At 46.8% G+C, this 18,988-nt stretch overlaps 1 protein-coding gene across 1 annotated transcript in view; it reads left to right on the top strand.

The window, feature by feature from the left end:
* The first annotated feature begins 17,514 nt into the window (after positions 1 to 17,514).
* Positions 17,515 to 18,988, top strand: part of LOC120931160 (insulin-like growth factor 1 receptor) — a 51,968-nt gene continuing 50,494 nt past the window's right edge. The window contains exon 1 of the mRNA XM_040342351.1: positions 17,515 to 18,027. Within this exon, the coding sequence (XP_040198285.1) occupies positions 17,895 to 18,027 (133 nt within the window). The 5' untranslated portion in view covers positions 17,515 to 17,894. The remainder of the gene's footprint in view (positions 18,028 to 18,988) is intronic.

Below are 18,988 nucleotides of genomic sequence, written 5' to 3'. Positions count from 1 at the left end.
GTAAGTGTAAACACACCTTCCCTGTTCTGTGTGGCAGTGTCACTGATCGTCTGTTCCCTGATACAGGGAACGACGATCAGTGACGTCACACCTACAGTCACGCCCCCCTACAGTAAGAATCACTCCCTTAGGGCACACTCAACCCCTTAGCACCCCCTAGTGGTTAACCCCTTCACTGCCATTGCCATTTTCACAGTGATCAGTGCATTTTTATAGCACTTTTCGCTGTGAAAATGACAATGGTCCCAAAAATTTGTCAAAAGTGTCCGATGTGTCCGCCATAATGTCGCAGTCACGAAAAATAATTGCTGATCGCCGCCATTACCAGTAAAAAAAAAATATTACTAAAAATTCCATAAAACCATTCCCCTATTTTGTAAACGCTATAACTTTTGCGCAAACCAATCAAAAAAAGCTTATTGCGATTTTTTTTTTACCAAAAATATGTAGAAGAATACGTATCGGCCTAAACTGAGGAAATTTTTTTTTTTAATATATATTTTTGGGGGATATTTTTTATAGTTAAAAGTAAACAATATAGAATTTTTTTCAAAATTGTCGCTATATTTTTGTTTATAGCGCAAAAAATAAAAAACGCAGAGGTGATCAAATACCACCAAAAGAAAGCTCTATTTGTGGGAAAAAAAGGACGCCAATTTTGTTTGGGAGCCACGTCGCACGACCGCGCAACTGTCAGTTAAATCGACGCAGTGCCGAATCGCAAAAACTGGCCAGGTCCTTTACCTGCATAATGGTCCGGGTCTTAAGTGGTTAATGAACTGATGGGCTTAATCGTCTGACGTCTTTGTTAGGGTCGGAAAATGTCTCTCTTGTCCTGAGTGACAGATATATTTTCGGAAAGGAACAATGATTGACTTGAACCCAGATCCAAAAATACTTAACTCATATCCAACGTACATTAAATCTTAGCCAAACAATCAGGGTAAAAGATCGCCGATCACTTAACAGATGACCCGCTAATTATAAACTGGTATTTTAAGATAATAACGAGAGCAGCTCATGCGGAATGCTCTTCTTTGGAAACGTCCCAAAGCCGCAGAGCAAGACGATTTGAATGGTAAAGCTGTAGTCATAAAAGGTGCGACACGGATGAGTGCTTTGCTTTGATTGCCGCTCTGGTACATGTCGATTACTTGGGCCCATTTAAAAAAAGAAAGAAGAAGCCCATTTGAGAATCATAGAGATGCTGCAACTTTGGCATGCAGGTCCGCACCTTTGGGTGAACAGAGTGCTCTCTATAGCAGCTTCCTGGAGGGTGAAATCAGTGAACTAACCTCAAATTATGATGTCATCTCTGGAATTTTTTAATACAGAGAAGATCAAAACCCATGAAGTAGGATCCTGAGAAAGAATGCTTTGAGACCATTTTAGGCAACAGCATGTAAGTACTATAGAGCAACACTGCCATCTACTGTTCACTTTAGAATATTCTCTTCTGGCTGCACAGGTAATACAGAGCCAAGTAAACGGGAGTGCAAGATGACATAGGCTGAAATATTATCAATACTCGCGTACGTGTTTATGAATATATAAAAGAAAACAGATACACAAGACAAGGTTTGATTTTGGAGGAAATAATTTTCTTGATCTTTTCTTATTTTATATTTTTATTTAGTAAGGGAGGATGCATAAGACAGCAAACATTTGGCCACCAAAAATGATATGGGGCAGATCCACAAAAGCATTACGCCAGCATATCTCTTGATACGCCGGCGTAATTTAAAATTTCCCGCGCCGTATCTTTGTTTTGTATCCACAAAACAAGATACGATGGCATCTGGGATCGATCCGACAGGCGTACGTCTTAGTACACCGTCGGATCTTAGATGCAATTTTTCGGCGGCCGCTAGGTGGCGTTCCCGCCGTAATCCGCGTCGAGTATGCAAATTACCTATTTACGGCGAACCACGAACGTCCGTCCGGCCGGCACATTTTTTTTACGTCATTTTCGTTCGGCTTTTTCCGGCGTATACCGTATTTATCGGCGTATACCGCGCACTTTTTTGCCCAGGGCAAAATCGTGGGTGCACGGTATACGCCGATACCCGCTTTCCCGCGTCGAGTTTTGAATACTGCGCCGACATATACCGAGCGCAGTACACTCGGGTATAGTCGGGCAGTCTCGGCTCCTTCCGCACTCATGTCCTGGACGTACAGGACGTCAGCGCGGGTAGCCAAGCATTGCCGACAATACACGAATGTACTGCGCTCTGTATATGTCGGCGCAGTATTCAAAACTCGGCGCGGGAAACGAGCAGGGAGGACGCCGCAGAAGGACGCCGGACCCGCCGAAGAGGACACCGGACCCGCCGAAGAGGACACCGGACCCGCCGAAGAGGACACCAGACCCGCCGCAGAAGGACACCCGAAGCCGCAAAAGGACACCCGAAGCCGCAGAAGGACGCCGGACCCGCCGAAGAGGACACCCGAAGCCGCAGAAGGACGCCGGACCCGATGAGGCCGCCGATGGACGCCGCGCAAGACACCAAAACTGTAATTACAAAAAAAAACGTTTTTTCCACAGGATTGGGGGCCACTTTAGGGGTGCGCGGTATACGCGGGAGCGCGTTATACCGCGAAAAATACGGTAGTTAAAGCTGTTGTTATGAGGCATACTCAATGTTAAGTATGGCCGTCGTTCCCGCGTACAATTTTGAATTTTTTACGTTGTTTGCGTAAGTCGTTCGCGAATAGGAATTTGCGTAGAATGACGTCACCGTCGTAAGCATTGTCTGGTTCCGGTTTAATTTCGAGCATGCGCACTGGGATACCCCCACGGACGGTGCATGCGCAGTTAAAAAAAACGTTGTTTACGTCGGGTCACGATGTATTTACATAAAACACGCCCCCATTACATCCATTTGAATTAGGAGCCATTACGCCGGCAAAGATACACTACGCCGACGTAACTTACAGGGCGGATTCTTTCAGGATTTGAAAAAAAAACTTAAGTTACGGCGGCGTAGTGTATCTTAGATACGCTACGCCCAGCGCATAAATGCGCCGCTGTACGAGGATCTGCCCCTATAAGTGTACCGTTTTAGGGCAATTGACACAGCAAAGGACACATTGGGGGGTGATTTACGAAAGGCAAATCCACTTTGCACTACAAGTGCAAATTGCACTTGAAATTGCACTGAAAGTGCAGTCGCTGTAAATCTGAGGGGTAGATCTGAAATGAGGGGAAGCTCTGCTGATTTATTTATTATCCAATCATGTGCAAGCTAAAATGTTGTTTTCTATTTTCCTTGCATGTCTCCCTCGGATCTACAGCGACTGCACTTCCAAGTGCACTTTTAGTGCAATTTCAAGTGCACTTTGCACTTGTAGTACAAAGTGGATTTGCCTTTCGGAACTAACCCCTAATATTTTGCTATATTTTCTGTTGCATTACCCGGACCTTTAGGCAGCTAAAGGACCCGGCTAGTTTTTGCGATTCGGCACTGTGTCGCTTTAACTGACAATTGCGCAGTCGTGCGACGTGGCTCCCAAACAAAATTGGTGTCCTTTTTTCCCCACAAATAGAGCTTTCTTTTGGTGGTATTTGATCACCTCTGCGGTTTTTAGTTTTTGCGCTATAAACAAAAATAGAGCGACAATTTTAAAAAAAATACAATATTTTTTACTTTTTGCTATAATAAATATCCCCCCAAAAAAATATACATTTTTTATTTTTTTTCTCAGTTTAGGCCGATACGTATTCTTCTACCTATTTTTGGTAAGCGTTTATCGGTTGGTTTGCGCAAAATTTATAGCGTTTACAAAATAGGGGATAGTTTTATTGCATTTTTACTATTTTTTTTTTTTTACTACTAATGGCGGCGATCAGCGATTTTTTTCGTGACTGCGACATTATGACGGACACTTCGGACAATTTTGACACATTTTTGGGACCATTGTCATTTCCACAGCAAAAAATGCATTTAAAATGCATTGTTTACTGTGAAAATTACAATTGCAGTTTGGGAGTTAACCACAAGGGGGAGCTGAAGGGGTTATGTATGACCTCATCTGTGTTTCTAACTGTAGGGGGGTGTGGCTGTAGGTGTGACGTCATTGATTGTGGTTCCCTATATAAGGGAACACACGATCGATGACGGCGCCACAGTGAAGAACGGGGAAGCTGTGTTTACACACAGCTCTCCCCGTTCTTCAGCTCCGGGGACCGATCGCGGGACTCCAGCGGCAATCGGGTCCGCGGTCACAGAGCTTCGGACCGGGTCACGGGCGCGCGCCCGCAACCCACGGCTGGGCACTTAAAGAGGACGTACCTGTATGTGCTTGTGCCCAGCCGTGCCATTCTGCCGACGTATATGTGCAGGAGGCGGTCTTTAAGTGGTTAAAACTTTACAAAAGGGTGGTACTCTAAATTCCTACTTCCAGTCCAGGCCTTTTTTTGGCACTTTTTGCTTACATGTAACAATCAGTGTCATGTTTCACATGCTTTGTGATGTGTCTTTAAATGTTGTATGCATTATTCTGTCCATGGTTCCTCCCCTTCCTGTATCTCAGCTTATGCTGTATAGATAGCCCCGCCCTTTGTTCATTTCTCCCAGTAATGCATCTCAGCACATGACTGGATCACATTATGATCTTTTGACCTACCTGATGTTCATTGTCGTAAGATCCCCCCAATTTATGGATTAAAGAAGTTGTAAAGGAAAAAAAATGTTTTGCTCAAATGACTGTTTACAGGGTATAGAGACATAATAGTTAACTGATTCCTTTTAAAAACGATTAAAAATAGATAAAAAACAATCATATAATGTACCTTTAGTTTCAGTTTTGTTTTTGCATGTTATGCTGCCTCTGTGCTGTATAGAGCCATAGAGAAGTGAAGGTTTGAAAACGAAACTAGAAGCTCCCAGTACTGTGGTCCAAAGGAAACAGACAACCAGGAAGTGTCCAGAACAGAGCAGAATTACAGCAACATCAGAGCAAAAACGAACAATGAGGACATGAAACCAGTAAGGTAAAGGAAGCTATTTAGCTAAAAAAAAAATCCTTTAGTGACCCTTTAACCACTTCCATACTGGGCACTTAAACACTCTCCTGACCAGACCAATTTTCAGCTTTCAGGGCTCTCACACTTTGAATGACAATTACTCAGTCATGCAACACTGTACCCAAATTATTTTTTTGTCCTTTTTTTCCCACAAATAGAGCTTTCTTTTGGTGGTATTTGATCACCTCTGGGTTTTTTATTTTTTGCGCTATTAATGAAAAAAGACCGAAAATTTTGAAAAAAAATGTTTTTTTCTTAGTTTCTGTGATAAAATTTTGCAAAATATTAATTTTTCTTCATAAATTTTGGCCACAATTTATACTGCTACATGTCTTTGATAAAAATAACCCAAATTTTTGGGAAATTATTTGGTCTGTGTGAAAGTTTTAGAGTCTACAAGCTATAGTGCAAATCATAATAAATTATCACATATGATCACACCTGATGTATTTAAGGCCTATCTCATTTCTTGAGACCCTAACAAGCCAGGAAAGTACAAATGCCCCCCAAATAACCCCTTTTTGGAAAGTAGACATCCCAAGGTATTTAGTAAGAGGCATGGTGAGTTATTTGAAGTTGTAATTTTTTCCCAAAACACTTTGCAAAATTAAGATTTTTATTTTTTATTTAAAAAATTTCTCAAAAGTGTCATTGTAATAGCTTATTTCTCTCACATGGCATGTGCATACCACAAATGACACCCCAAAATACATTCTGCTACTCCTCCTGAGTAAAACGATACCCCATGTGTGAGACTTTTTCACTGCCTGGCCACATACAGATGCCCAACATGCAGGGAGCGCCATCAGGGGTTTTAAAATGACCCCATTTTGGAAAGCTAACACCCTAACGTATAATCTATGAGGCATAATGAGTCTTTTGAACGGTTCATTTTTTTCCAGAAGTTTTTGGAATATGTGGAAAAAAAATGAAAACGCATTTTTTTTACACAAAGTTGTCCATTGATAAGATATTTCCAACACATAGCATGTACTTAGCAAAAATGACACCCCAAAATACATTCTGCTACTCCTCCTGAGCAAAACGATACCCCATGTGTGAGACTTTTTCACTGCCTGGCCACATACAGATGCCCAACATGCAGGGAGCGCCATCAGGGGTTTTAGGAGCATAAATTGCACATCTAACTAGTTGACAACCTATTACACTTTTGAAGGCCCTGGAACACCAGGACAATGAAATTACCCACAAAATGACCCCATTTTGGAAAGCGAACACCCCAACGTATAATCTATGAGGCATAATGAGTCTTTTGAACGGTTCATTTTTTTCCAGAATTTTTTGGAATATGTGGGAAAAAAATGAAATCGCATATTTTTTACACAAAGTTGTCCATTGATAAGATATTTCCAACACATAGCATGTACATAGCAAAAATGACACCCCAAAATACATTCTGCTACTCCTCCTGAGTAAAACGATACCCCATGTGTGAGACTTCTACACAGCCTGACCACATATAGAGATCCAACATGCAAGGAACACCGTCAGGTGTTCCAGAGACACATAGCATGCACATACCAAGAATTACACCCCAAAATACATTATGCTGAGCAAAGCGTAAACAAAAGATTACCTGTGGTAATAGTAGCGCAGTTCTACACAGCAGGATAGCACTGGTCCAGGCAGCAGGCAGGGACTTGGTCAGCAACGGCATACACAATTGTCCAGGCAGGGATACTGCAGGTGGTCAGTTCATGCAACAGGCAGAGGCATGATGGCATAGGTCCTACAGGCAGCAGGCAGAAGGAGGGCCTCGTTCAGGACAGAATGGGGACAGGGGTAGAGGCTTCTCCCACCCAAATCTCTTTGAAGCCTCCGGGCAACCAGACCCTAATCTAGGATGAAAAAACAAAAAAAATAGTTTTCTTCATCTAGAAAAACTTTTCTGGTGCCCCTCACATATGTGAGACCCCTGTGTTCCCACTAGTCCAGTAGCAGGGTACAAGATCAGTCCAAGAGGCAGGCAAAAGGCATGGTCAAACAGTCCGAGGTCAGTTCCAGATCAGGCAGAGGCATTACAGAATCGTTGGGCAGAAGAATGGTCGAAAAACAGTCCAGGGTCAATTCCAAATCGGGCAGAGGTATTACAAAATCGTTGGGCAGAAGAATGGTCGAAAAACAATCCAGGGTCAATTCCAAATCAGGCAGCGGTATTGCAAAATCATTAGGCAGAAGCGTGGTCCAATAACAAGCCGGGGTCAGTTACAAAGCAGGCAGTGGCATAAGGGGTGAGAAGGCAGGAACGGAGGATTACGTTTACCATACTAAACTAATACTTTAGTTTAGTATGGTAACGTTTGAAACAGTCAGTTACACAGAGGCCTGGTTGTGAAGGACACTCTGCACAATAATAAACTGTGTCCCGTCTGACTCCTCCACTGGCACACACTTTACATTTTTTTGGAGCTCGTCAGCCTGATGCTGTGGGAGGGATCTTATCCGGGAAGTGCCGTTCGGAGAGCCGACTTAGAACATCTGATCGGATGTGTTGGGGCAGGTCGTTCGGGAATATCAGGGAAGTGGTAATTTCCTCCAGGTAGCCAAGGAAGGGTAGGGGGTTTTGGGTGGATTTGCGGTAAATAATATGGGAGTTGTAGACGGCCAAATGAAAAAAATAAATAGCTACTTTCTTGTACCAATGGTACGTGAGTCTTGTGGGTAGATATGGTTCCATCATTTGATCATTTAGGTCGACTCCCCCCATGAACGAATTGTAGTCCCGGATACAGGTGGGCTTTTGGATTGTGGTGCCACGCCTTCTGCGGGTTTCTACAAAGGAATCGTTGTGGATGGACGACAACATGTACACGTCTCTTCTGTCCCTCCACTTCACTGCCAGAACCTCCTTGTTGCGCAGACTCGCCGATTCCCCTTTCTTCAGCTTTGTATTCACAAGGCTTTGAGGAAAGCCTTTCCGGTTCTTTCTGGCGGTGCCACATGCTGGCGTCTTCTTTCGGTGCAGGTTGTGGAACAGAGGAAGAGACGTATAGAAGTTGTCCACGTACAGGTGGTATCCTTTATCCAGGAGGGGGGTGATAAGTTGCCAGACAACTTTTGCACTTGATCCCAAGTAGTCTGGGCAATCGGGGGGATTCAGCTGGGTGTCCTTCCCTTCGTACACCAAAAAGGAATACAAGTACCCTGTGGCTCGTTCACATAACTTGTACATCTTCACCCCATAGCGGGCTCTTTTGCTTGGAATGAACTGTTTGATTTTAAGTCGGCCACAAAATTTTACTAGGGACTCGTCGACACAAATGTGTTGTTCCGGGGTATATATTTGGGGGAATAATTCTGAAAAATAATCTAATAAGGGGCGAATTTTGAAAAGCCTATCAAAATTTGGGTCATTTCGGGGAAGGCACTGGGTGTTATCATTGAAGTGGAGGAACCTCATGATCGTGAAATATCGGTTTCGGGGCATTGATGCAGAAAAGACGGGCATATGATAAATGGGGCGTTTGGACCAAAATGAATGTTTTTCGTTTTTTGGGTTGAGTTCCATACAAAAGGTGAGGCCTAAAAAAATCCTGAACTCCTCCACTGTTAGATCTCTCCAATTGTAGGGACAGGCATAAGACGATGTGGGGTTGTTGGAAATAAACTGTTGGGCATATAGGTTGCACTGGGCCACAATGCTAGAAAGCAGTTCCTCAGTAAAAAATAAATTGAAAAAATGTATTGGTGAAAAATTGTCCGTGTCCACCTGGACTCCTGGCTGGGCAGTAAAAGGGGGAATGTTGGCTTCTCCGGAATTTGGAGGAAGCCACAAGGGGTACTGAAGGGCATAGGGAAGGCTTGCATGGGTCCTTGGCCTTTGCTGCCGAGGTACTGCAGTGCTGGTGGATGGCACTTCGGTGCTGGTGGATGGCACGACGGGGCTGGTGGATGGCATGACGGGGCTGGTGGATGGCATGACGGGGCTGGTGGATGGCATGACGGGGCTGGTGGATGGCATGACGGGGCTGGTGGATGGCACTGCCTCACCAGAGCGCCTTCTTTTGGCGGGCTGATTATCTTCCCCCTCTGAGCCTGTATCGGTTCCACTGCTGTAGACTGGCTCGTAGTCTACATCCGAATCGGAATCCAGCTGGGAATCGGAAGACGAGAGCTCCCCGTTGCTCTCGTCACTTGCGGCAATAATTGCAAATGCCTGCTCGGTGGAATAGAGACGCTTAGACATTGTTGCTGGCGACTTCACACAGATGTGTGGCACAGATGTGCACTGAGGCGGCACAGATGGGCAGAGATGGGTACTGAGGTGGCAGAGATGGGTACTGAGGTGGCAGAGATGGGTACTGAGGTGGCAGAGATGGGGTGGAATAGATGTGCACTGATGAGGCGGCACAGATGTGCACTGATTGATTGCACAGATGTGCACTGATGAGGCGGCACAGGTGTGCACTGATTGATTGCACAGATGTGCACTGATGAGGCGGCACAGATGGCACTGATGAGGCGGCACAGATGGCACTAATGTGGCGAAACAGGTGGGCACTGAGATGGGTACTGATGTGCACCGATGAGGCGGCACAGATGTGCACTGATGAGGTGGCACAGGTAGGCACTGATGAGGTGGCACAGGTAGGCACTGATGAGGTGGCACAGGTAGGCACTGATGAGGTGGCACAGGTAGGCACTGATGAGGTGGCACAGGTGGGCACTGAAAAGTACTGAGGTGGCAGGTGGGCACTTGGCACAGGTGGGCACTTGGCACAGGTGGGCACTGGTGGCACAGGTGGACACTGGTGGCACAGGTATCACTGGGCACTGATTGGGTACTGAGGTGGCAGGTGGGCACTTGGCACAGGTGGGCACTTGGCACAGGTGGGCACTGGGCACAGGTGGGAACTGGGCACAGGTGGACACTGGTGGCACAGATGGACACTGGTATCACTGGGCACTGATTGGGCACGTTTTTTTTTCACATTAGATACTTTTTTTTTTTACTCACAGACTCTCTCTCTCCTCACACGCGCTGTGTGTGTGAGGAGGGAGAGCCGGCAATGAGAGATGATCTCATATGTTTACATTTGAGATCATCTCTCATTGGCCACAGAATCGCGCTGTAAATAGCCGCTGTGATTGGCTATTTACCGCGATCTGTAATTGGCTGTGTCCAAGGGACACGGCCAGTACAGGAGTTCCCCGATGCGCGCTCGGGAGCGCGCGCGGGGAACGAGGAAAGGGGCGGCCGTAAAAACACGGCCTCCCAGAGATTCAGAGCCACCCGGCGGCCGTACAAAGTCGTACAGCCGTCGGGAACTGGTTAAGCTTCAAAAGATCAACAAGGTGTCTGGATCGAGTCACTGTCTGTTTATCCAAATAAGATTGGGGTTATCGACATCTCAACACAACTAACTGTAAGTTACAGAGATCACACTTTCAATGCTTAGATTGGAGAGACAGAACAGTCAAAAGATTGTTGGAAAGATCAGTCAATACATCCTTAGAGTCGGTTCACACTGGGGCGACACGACTTCCAGCTAGGGTTGCCACCTTTTCTTCAAGCAAAACCCGAACACTTTAGTGGCCTGGGAGACCTTTGGGTGCCCCAAGGAGAGTAGTAATGCAGTGGGCATAGCCTGCTTCAGCGAACAGTGGGTGCAGCCAAATTGCTCTTGCTGACATCATTGCCCTCAAATGATGCTGCACCTGCCCCCAGACCGCCACCCGCAGCCCCTGGACAGCAACAGATGTGTCTGACTATCTTGGTTACATGGGAAACCACAGCCCAGTCTGAATAATGTGTCTGGGATTCAGGCAGACTGAAACCCGGACATATGATTCAAAACCCAAACTGTCCTGGTGAATCCTGGACAGGTGGCAACCCTACTTCCAGCACGACTTTCAGAGGCAACAGTTTCTTTATTAGTTTCGAAGTCCCTCCCCTGGTCTGAGTGGATGCGTTGTGGTAGTCCATAATGTACGAAGAATTTCTCCACTAACACTTTTGCTACTGTTGAGGACTTCTGATCCTTAGTTGGATATGCTTGAGCATACCTGGTGAAGTGGTCGGTCACAACTAGAACATTTCCTACTCCACTCAAATAAAGCTCCAGACAGAGAAAATCTATACACACCAGTTCCAGGGGTCCCTGACTTTGGAGATGGCCCATCGGGGCAGCTTGACGGGGTAAAGTCTTTCTCTCGATACACCAGATACAGGAATTACAGTATCCCTCGACTTCAGCCCTCATACCGGGCCAGTAGGATCTGTCTCGGACAAGTTGGAAAGTCCTTTCAGGGCCCAGATGCTGGTCAGATGTACTGCCATTTCTCTTCTGGACCATCAGAGGGGCCCCTTCGGTAGACCACCCCTTGATGTAGTTGCAACCTGTCCCACTCTTTGTGCATGAGCCGTGCTTCTCTTGAGAAGTTAGTGAGGAGTACACTCGGGTCTTGGTCTTCAAGGGCCTGTAGAACCAACTTTCCCAAGGGATCTTCTTCTTGGTCCCTCCTTAGGTCTTTCTTGGAAAGTTTAGGCAGACCCTCACTCCCCATTTGAGTTACGTTACAGTAATACTTGGGCACTTCCACAGCCGAGACTCCTATCTGTTTAGCTCTGGGTCTTCCTTTCATCTGTAACTCCACTCCTTGATACAGAGCTTGCACCCCCTCAGGGGTTATTCAAATCCATTCCTTCTCGGAGACAATTGACCTATGAGGCCTCCTTGATAGGGCATCTGCATCTTTGTTTCCCACTCCTAGTCGATATTTCAGACTGAAATTGAATCCTGAGAGGGTGGCCAACCATCTATGTCCCGTAGCATCTAATTTGGCTGTGGTTAACAGATAAGTGAGCGGGTTATCAGTTCTCACCACAAACTCAGCTCCGTATAAGTAGTCCTTTAGCTTATCCACTACAGCCCATTTTAGCACCAAAAATTCAAGTTTGTGGGTGGGGTAGTTCTTTTCAGATGGAGTGGCCAAGATAGTGAACCGATGGTTGGTAGAATTGACACTTTTCTCTGGAGAGCTTTAGGCCTTCATCATGGAGCCTTTTCAGTACCTTCTCCAGTCTCTCTTCATGTTCTTCCAGAGTCCTTCCGAAACACAATGATGACATCCAGATATACCAACACTTCAATCAGATTCATGTCCCCTACTGTCTTTTACATTAATCTTTGGAAAGTGGCTGGAGCCCCTGACAATCCCTGTGGCATGCGGTTAAACTCAAAGAAACCCACTGGGGTAATGAAGGCTGTCTTTTCCCTGTCTTCTGGGTGCATGGGGATCTGGTAATAACCACTCTTTAGGTCCATTACACTGAACCATTTGGCTCCCGACAGACTCTGTAAAGCTGGTCAGGTATGGTTCGCTTGTTGAGGGTTCTGTAGTCGATACACAGCCTCAATGAGCCGTTTTTCTTCCTTACCACCACTATTGAAGAGGCATAAAGGCTCCTGGACTCTCTGATGGTTCCTGTCCTCTTCAGTTCCGCTAGTTGTTCTCTGAGGTCTTCTAGGTCCGTCAGAGGAACTCTCCGGACTTGCTCCCTGAAAGGTTTATCTTCATTTAGCCGAATCGAATCCTGTGAGTGGCACTCTTGGAAAACCCAACATCAAACTCAGTTTTGGAGAATATCTTTTGCCATCTGTCAAGTTGAGCTTTTGCTCTCTCTTCCTATTCTGGTGGAAGATTTGTGCCTTCAGGGTGGTAGCCCCCTTTGCAGTCTTCTACCTTCTTTCTCTCTTCTAGGTCAGAGGGAGCAACTGGGGTGGCCTGGTGTACATGGCCCAGTAGCATTCTGGCTGGCACTTCCACAGGGCTGGTGGTAGCATTCCTAATGCTGACAGACACCCTTCCATGATTTTTCTCCAACACCTTTAGTGGGATTACCTCTGGTATCACTTCCACTCCTTCTGAGTGTCCAGCAGGGTCAGGCTCGAGAACAAGAAACGGGCCTGGCTGGGACCAGGTAAGCTTTACAGAGGCCTTCAAACAGGTCACTTCACCTGGTTGCAAGATCTTCGCTGTCTTGTCCAGCCGCCAGATCTTGCCCACTCCTTCTTCGGGGGCCTTCTTTTCCATCACCAACTGTTGATAGACCTTCCGTAACATGGGATGAACCTTGGGTGATGGGGTCTCTGCTGCCTCTGTTAGAGGGATCAAAAGTCTCCTAACTAAATCAGTGTTTGTCTCTATAATGAGGGAGCTCTTGTGGGCCCCTGGTGGCCGAGGGCAGACTACTGCCAGGGTGTCAAAGGTCTCTGCTGCTCCTGCTACTGAAGGATCAAAGGTCAACTGGATTGGTAAGTCCCGATACCCCATATTTCGAATTCTTCTAATTTCTGTAGGGGCAAGTGAGAAAAGTGTCGGTCGTAGAAGTCCCTGAAGAAGAGACTTGAAAGTCTCGAACGCGTGCACCTCCCGCGCCCGGATGTGAAGTCAGCAGCAGCAGCAGCACACAGTGGAGACCTGTACCTTGCATGTCAGTTCCGAGGGCGCTTTTGGTTCCCGTCGCCGCTGCAGTACAGACCAGGACAACATTGTATGCCAGCATGAGGACATCTCGTCGTCTCCGGGACCCCCGCGGATTAATTCGTTCCAATTCTGTTATGCCTCTACCTACACCAGCATTGTGAGTAGGTTATCTACATGTTTTAAACAATTTTCCAATATTAAATACACCTGCTATGCTCAGAAGGCGCTGCATTGTGTCTCTTTTCCTATACAAGAGAGTCACCTGAGCTCCGGTATCCAGGGGGGCCTTAGTATAGATCCCCTCCACTTGAACGGAAACTAATGGGAAAGGCCCCACTAAATTTTCCAGAAATTTCCTGGGTGTAGTTTTTCCTTTTTGTTCTGTAACTTGCACCCTTATCCCTCTCTTATTAGGGTTCTTTCTGGCTTACATCCGTCCATGCGGGGAAGGGGTGAAAGGTGGCTTTGGAAAATGTCCTTTTTCCCTCCTTGGTCTCTGTTTCCTTCGCCCTTTTGGAGTTGTCTACAGTAGGCGGGCACCCAGTTGACTCCTTTCCGCCGGCTTCTGCATTTGTTGACTAGCTTTAACTGGGATGGGGCAAATTTCCCTCATATGTCCTACTCCTCCACAGTTGAAGCAAAATATGAGCCTCCTTGGTTTCCTTGCTTGATCACTCTGTCCACAGGTGGACTTCTCTGGCTCTTCCCGTTTGGTTTGGTAAGGCAGCACCTCTGCCTGACTGGTCAAGGTGACCACCATTTCCATCAGCTAAGACACTTGCGTCCTCAGAAGCTCGACCTGATGGTCGTCATCCTCTGTACTTACTAATCGGACTTGTGCTGGGGGCTCCGGTGGTTTGTGTATATTCTTTTGATTCAGTAACACCTCTTCCTCTCTAATCATCCGAATCAGGTCAGGGTATTCCAACACGCCACCTCCTTGTCGGGTTCGTAGCAGAAGGGCAATGGGATCCATAGGTTGAGCTCCCCTTAAAACTTGTTAGGCTCTGGTTTCATTCACCTTTATTGGGTCCAGTCCCTTATTCAACAGGATCTGATGCAAGATCTTATCTAATCTCCCAACAAATTCAGACAACTTCTCTCCTGGCTTCTGATAACAGTGTTCTAATTGGTAGCGGAGTTCACTGGTGTTTTCAGTCCTCCCAAACACACTCTGTAGAACATGTAAATAATCCTGTGCAGCACAGTCCTTTCGGCTAAGTTTAAGATCACGTATGGCCTCTAATGCTGGTCCCCTTAGGCTTAGCTTCTTGTGCTTCTCGGGTATTTCCCACTCTTCTAGAGTCTGAGTGGCGTGATCCAGCCATTCCTCAAACCCATCCTCCGGTGAGGGCACTGGCCATCTCCCAGAGAAGGTTCTGAGCTTCCGGTGTCCAGTTATCAGGTAATCGAGGGAATCCTTCTTGCACTGAGCCACAATTTCTCCTAACACAGCACATAACTCTGGGCCAAGAGTATTTAGTGATGAGGAGCCAGGGCCCTCTGTCCCTTGTTCTCTATCCCTTCCTTGTTTCAGTGGGCTAGAGGAGGTGGGTCCCTCCTGTTCTTCTGCAGTGTATATTAGGAAAAGTTCTACTTGGTCTGCTGTCTTTATGCCAGCAGCTTTAAAACAGTCTGGGAGTCCTTTCTTCCACTCACATAAGGCATATCCACCCCCCATGGCTTTCTGTCTGTGGATAAAGTCCTCAGGACTGGGAGCAACTTTTCCTCTGTCCAGACTTTTCCCTTAATCTCAATCACTAAACCATTCCTCAAGGTGACATCTTCTTTGCTGCACCACCTGGCTGCGGCAGCAGCATCCATGACTGGTCCTGGCGAGGGTGAGGCTCAATATAGAGAGAATTTTGATTTCAGAGAAGTAGAATCCTGGACGAGCCCCCACATGTAGCACTACCCCCGAAGGAGCTGCTGGTTTGTTTTGGGTCTACTCTCTGACCTATCTGACCCTCTAATAGGCTCGAACCCTCCCTTGGCACACCAGACAAATGCAAATGTATTGCGAGTCCCCTGCTTGGCTAGGACCCCAATAACACATGTGAAATATACAATGACATGCAATAATGTCGTTACCTTCTTCTAAATGCAGTCCTCAGGAGCAAACACACCCCACACAATCAATATAGTAAACCAAGGGTAACTTTACTTGACATGTAATAAGAAAGATAAAAGATCAAACAACAGATTAACTATATAGATATAGATATATAGCTGACTCTGCAAGGGCCCTTTGCAAGAGTCAACAAGAGCAAAACTAAAAATGTTAACGTTATAAAGTCTGCAAGTGGCTATAAATAGTCTATGCTCACAAGCTTCCCCTAGTGGGCAATCCCTTTAAGTGCAATCACTAGTAATCTTGACTAGGCCTGGCTTGGATAACTCCAGAATGTTCCTCAGTGATGAAGTCGATTGTAAATTAGTTGGTGCACGTTAACTTGTTTGTAATCCAAAGGTATTCAGGCTCAGTTAAAGGGTATGGTCAATACAGGTGCTTGTGGACCGATCCTCAAGTCAGCATCGGTCAACTTGGCTAGAGTGACTTTCAGATGTTAGGTCTTTGGGTTAGATCAGTAGACAGTACACTGCTCTGGTATGTGGAGCACTACGAGTTACAAGGCTAAGGTAGTATTGAAAGCTTGGGCAAGTGCCCTCTCACCGGAGCAGGCCTAGTCCGCCTGAGTTCCTCACGAAAGATACGCTGATCAGTGGCCACTCTGCAACGCACAGTATCTTGCTTTCCACTGTTACAATCGCCAACTGGTGATTCTCTCCGGTCTCTTGGAAACACGAGCTGGACGCACTTGATCTTGTCTCTCTCCGGATGGCTGGTCTTTCGGTGGATCCCGGCTCAGGCTTCAGGCCTAGCTGCTTGGCAGGAGTGCTCTCCCTCGTTCCGCAGAGTGAAGAATGCTGATCCCAAGAGAGCGAATTCAGCCCCCTCCCCGCCTTTAAGTAACCTCACCCATAAAGCTGTGCAGAGGTGCAATGTTCTCTGGGAAGCCAATGCATTATGGGTACCGTAGTCTATTTCTACTAATGTCAATGGAGTCCCTTTCTCCTAATACTTCAAAACCCACAATGCATTGCTTTAGGAAAAAATAAACACATATATACAACGTGACCGGAACTCCCGGGGGATTTAGGTATGCATAACTATCATATAGTCCATGATAGTATGACCCCGCTACATGTAGTAGTGTCTGTGCTGTGTGTAGTCTCCTGTGTGTAATAGTGTCTGTGTTGTGCTGTGTGCTGTCTGTCTGGTGAGTCTGCTCCGGTTGTGCGTAATGTAGTCTGTGTGTTGTAGTGTAGTTCGGTGTGTGTAGTGTGATGTATTAGTCTGTGTGTATTGTTGTGCTGTGTGCAGTGTCTGGTGTGTGTAGTGTCTGTGTTGTGCTCAGTGTCTGGTGAGTCCGCTCTGGCTGTGTGTAGTGTAGTCTGTGTGTAGTGCTGTGTGTAGTGTGTTGTGCTGTGTGTAGTGTGTTGTGCAGTGTCTGGTGAGTGTAGTGTCTGTGTTGTGCTCAGTGTCTGGTAAAACCACTCCAGCTGTGTGCAATGTAGTCTGTGTGTAGTCTGTTGTGTACTCTGTGTGTAATGTGTTGTGTAGTCTGTGTGTAGTGTAGTGTGCAGTGTCTGGTGTATGTAGTGCCTGTGTTGTGCTCAGTGACTGATGACTCCGCTCCGGCTGTGTGTAGTGTAGTCTGTGTGTAGTGTGTTGTGCTGTGTGTAGTGTCTCCTGTGTGTAGTAGTGTGTAGTGTAGTGCTGTATGTAGTAGTGTGTAGTGTGTTGTGCTGTATGTAGTGTAGTCTGTGTGTATGGTATTGTTGTGTTGTATTTATTAATGTGTAGTGTCTCCTGTATGTAGTAGTGTGTAGTGTGTGTATAATAGTGTGTAGAGTATCCTGTGGGTAGTAGTGTGTAGTGTGTGTATAGTAGTGTGTAGTGTAGTGTGTGTATAGTAGTGTGTAGAGTATCCTGTGAGTCACTCCAGCTGTGCTGAAACTCCAGTCCGGGGTTTCCCCGGTCCCCTGGTGTGTGTGTGTTGTTGGATGTTTCTCTGGCTTTTGTTTACAACATTAATGTCAGATCGCCAGAGGAGCGGAGAGAGAAGAGGAAAAGAGAAGAGAGGAGAAGAGAAGAGAGGAGAAGATCGGGGATGACAATCATCGCTCGGCTCACACACATCGCCAGCTCTGCGCCCTGACCGCCCGCCCACCCACCATCGCACAGGAGGAAAGCCAGGGGAAATAGTTTTTTTTAGGGGAATCCTTTCTCGGCACAACACCGGCCACCCACCCCACATATCGGGGGTCAGTGTGTGTGTGGGCTCTGGCCGCCATCTTTGTTTTTCGGTCACTTTTTGGGCTGTGGGTGTGAAGGGCACCTCGGGTCGCTGGAATGGCGGAGAGCCGCGTGTGTTCCTCCTGGGAGATGAAGACCGGCTGGGGGGCTCCAGCCTGGATGTCGGGGGTCCTACTACTACTACTGGTCCTGTGTCCGAGCCTGTGCCTAGGGCAACTGGGGGGCAAAGGTGAGTGTCTGCTGGGGACAGGGGCGAATCCAGATTCTAGTCTCAGGAGGGGCACTGCGAGAAAATACCTTTTTTGGGGGGCAATTTATCTGGGAAATGGCTGGCGTTGGCGTTTCAATTATCCCGGCACCAGGGTTGTTATGGTGTCAGGATGATTGAAGCGCATTATTTCTATTATTACATTAAATATAAAATGAAATAGTTCAACTCACTATAATGCAGAATCAGTGGGAGCCCTGAGTGTGTCACTTGTCAGGTCACCTGCCACCAAATGTGGATTGTCACTTGCCACATGCTGCAAATTGTCACTTGCTATGTCACCTGTCACCAGATGCGGATAGCCACATCACCTGCCGCACGTTGCGGATTGTCACCTGCTGTGTCACTTTCCTGCTAAGATGGTCCCTTGCTATGTCCCAGAGTCAGGCAGCAGAGAGATGATGTCATCTCTCTGCTGCCCACAGCTGCCTGCACAGTGAGGGCGGAACTGCGGGGATGCAGGGCGGGTGCCAGGCGGTAATTTCTCTGTTCCCCCTGCCCGTCGGCTCCCTGATTGGCCAGTAGCCCCCCCCCCCTCCGTGGAGCCACCCGCACTGTCACCCGCCGAGCCGCCCGCAGAGAGGCTGAGGTTGTCATCATTGATCTGTGTGACGTCAGCAGAGAGCGGACTTCAGACTGCCCTCTGCTGAAAACGGGTCACGGGAGTGGAAAATAAATTGCACTCCTGTGACCCATAGGAGAAGACCAGCCAAATGAGCTCGAACTGGACTACTCCTTTAAATCAATGAGTTTAGTTCCACTTTATAATTTACTGCTGCTCAAGGGCTCGGTGGCTTCAGCAAAATGGCGGCCTGCAGCAAGAAGAGACAGGAAGAATGCTGGAGACAATTTACACCACGCACTAATTTTGGTGGCGTATTTATTAATGTGGAATGGATGTTCCTTGCTAAAGAACATTATT

The sequence above is a fragment of the Rana temporaria genome, chromosome 3 (assembly GCF_905171775.1).
Source record: "Rana temporaria chromosome 3, aRanTem1.1, whole genome shotgun sequence".
Classification (NCBI taxonomy): Eukaryota; Metazoa; Chordata; class Amphibia; order Anura; family Ranidae; genus Rana; species Rana temporaria.
This window is presented reverse-complemented; position numbering and strand designations above follow the sequence as displayed.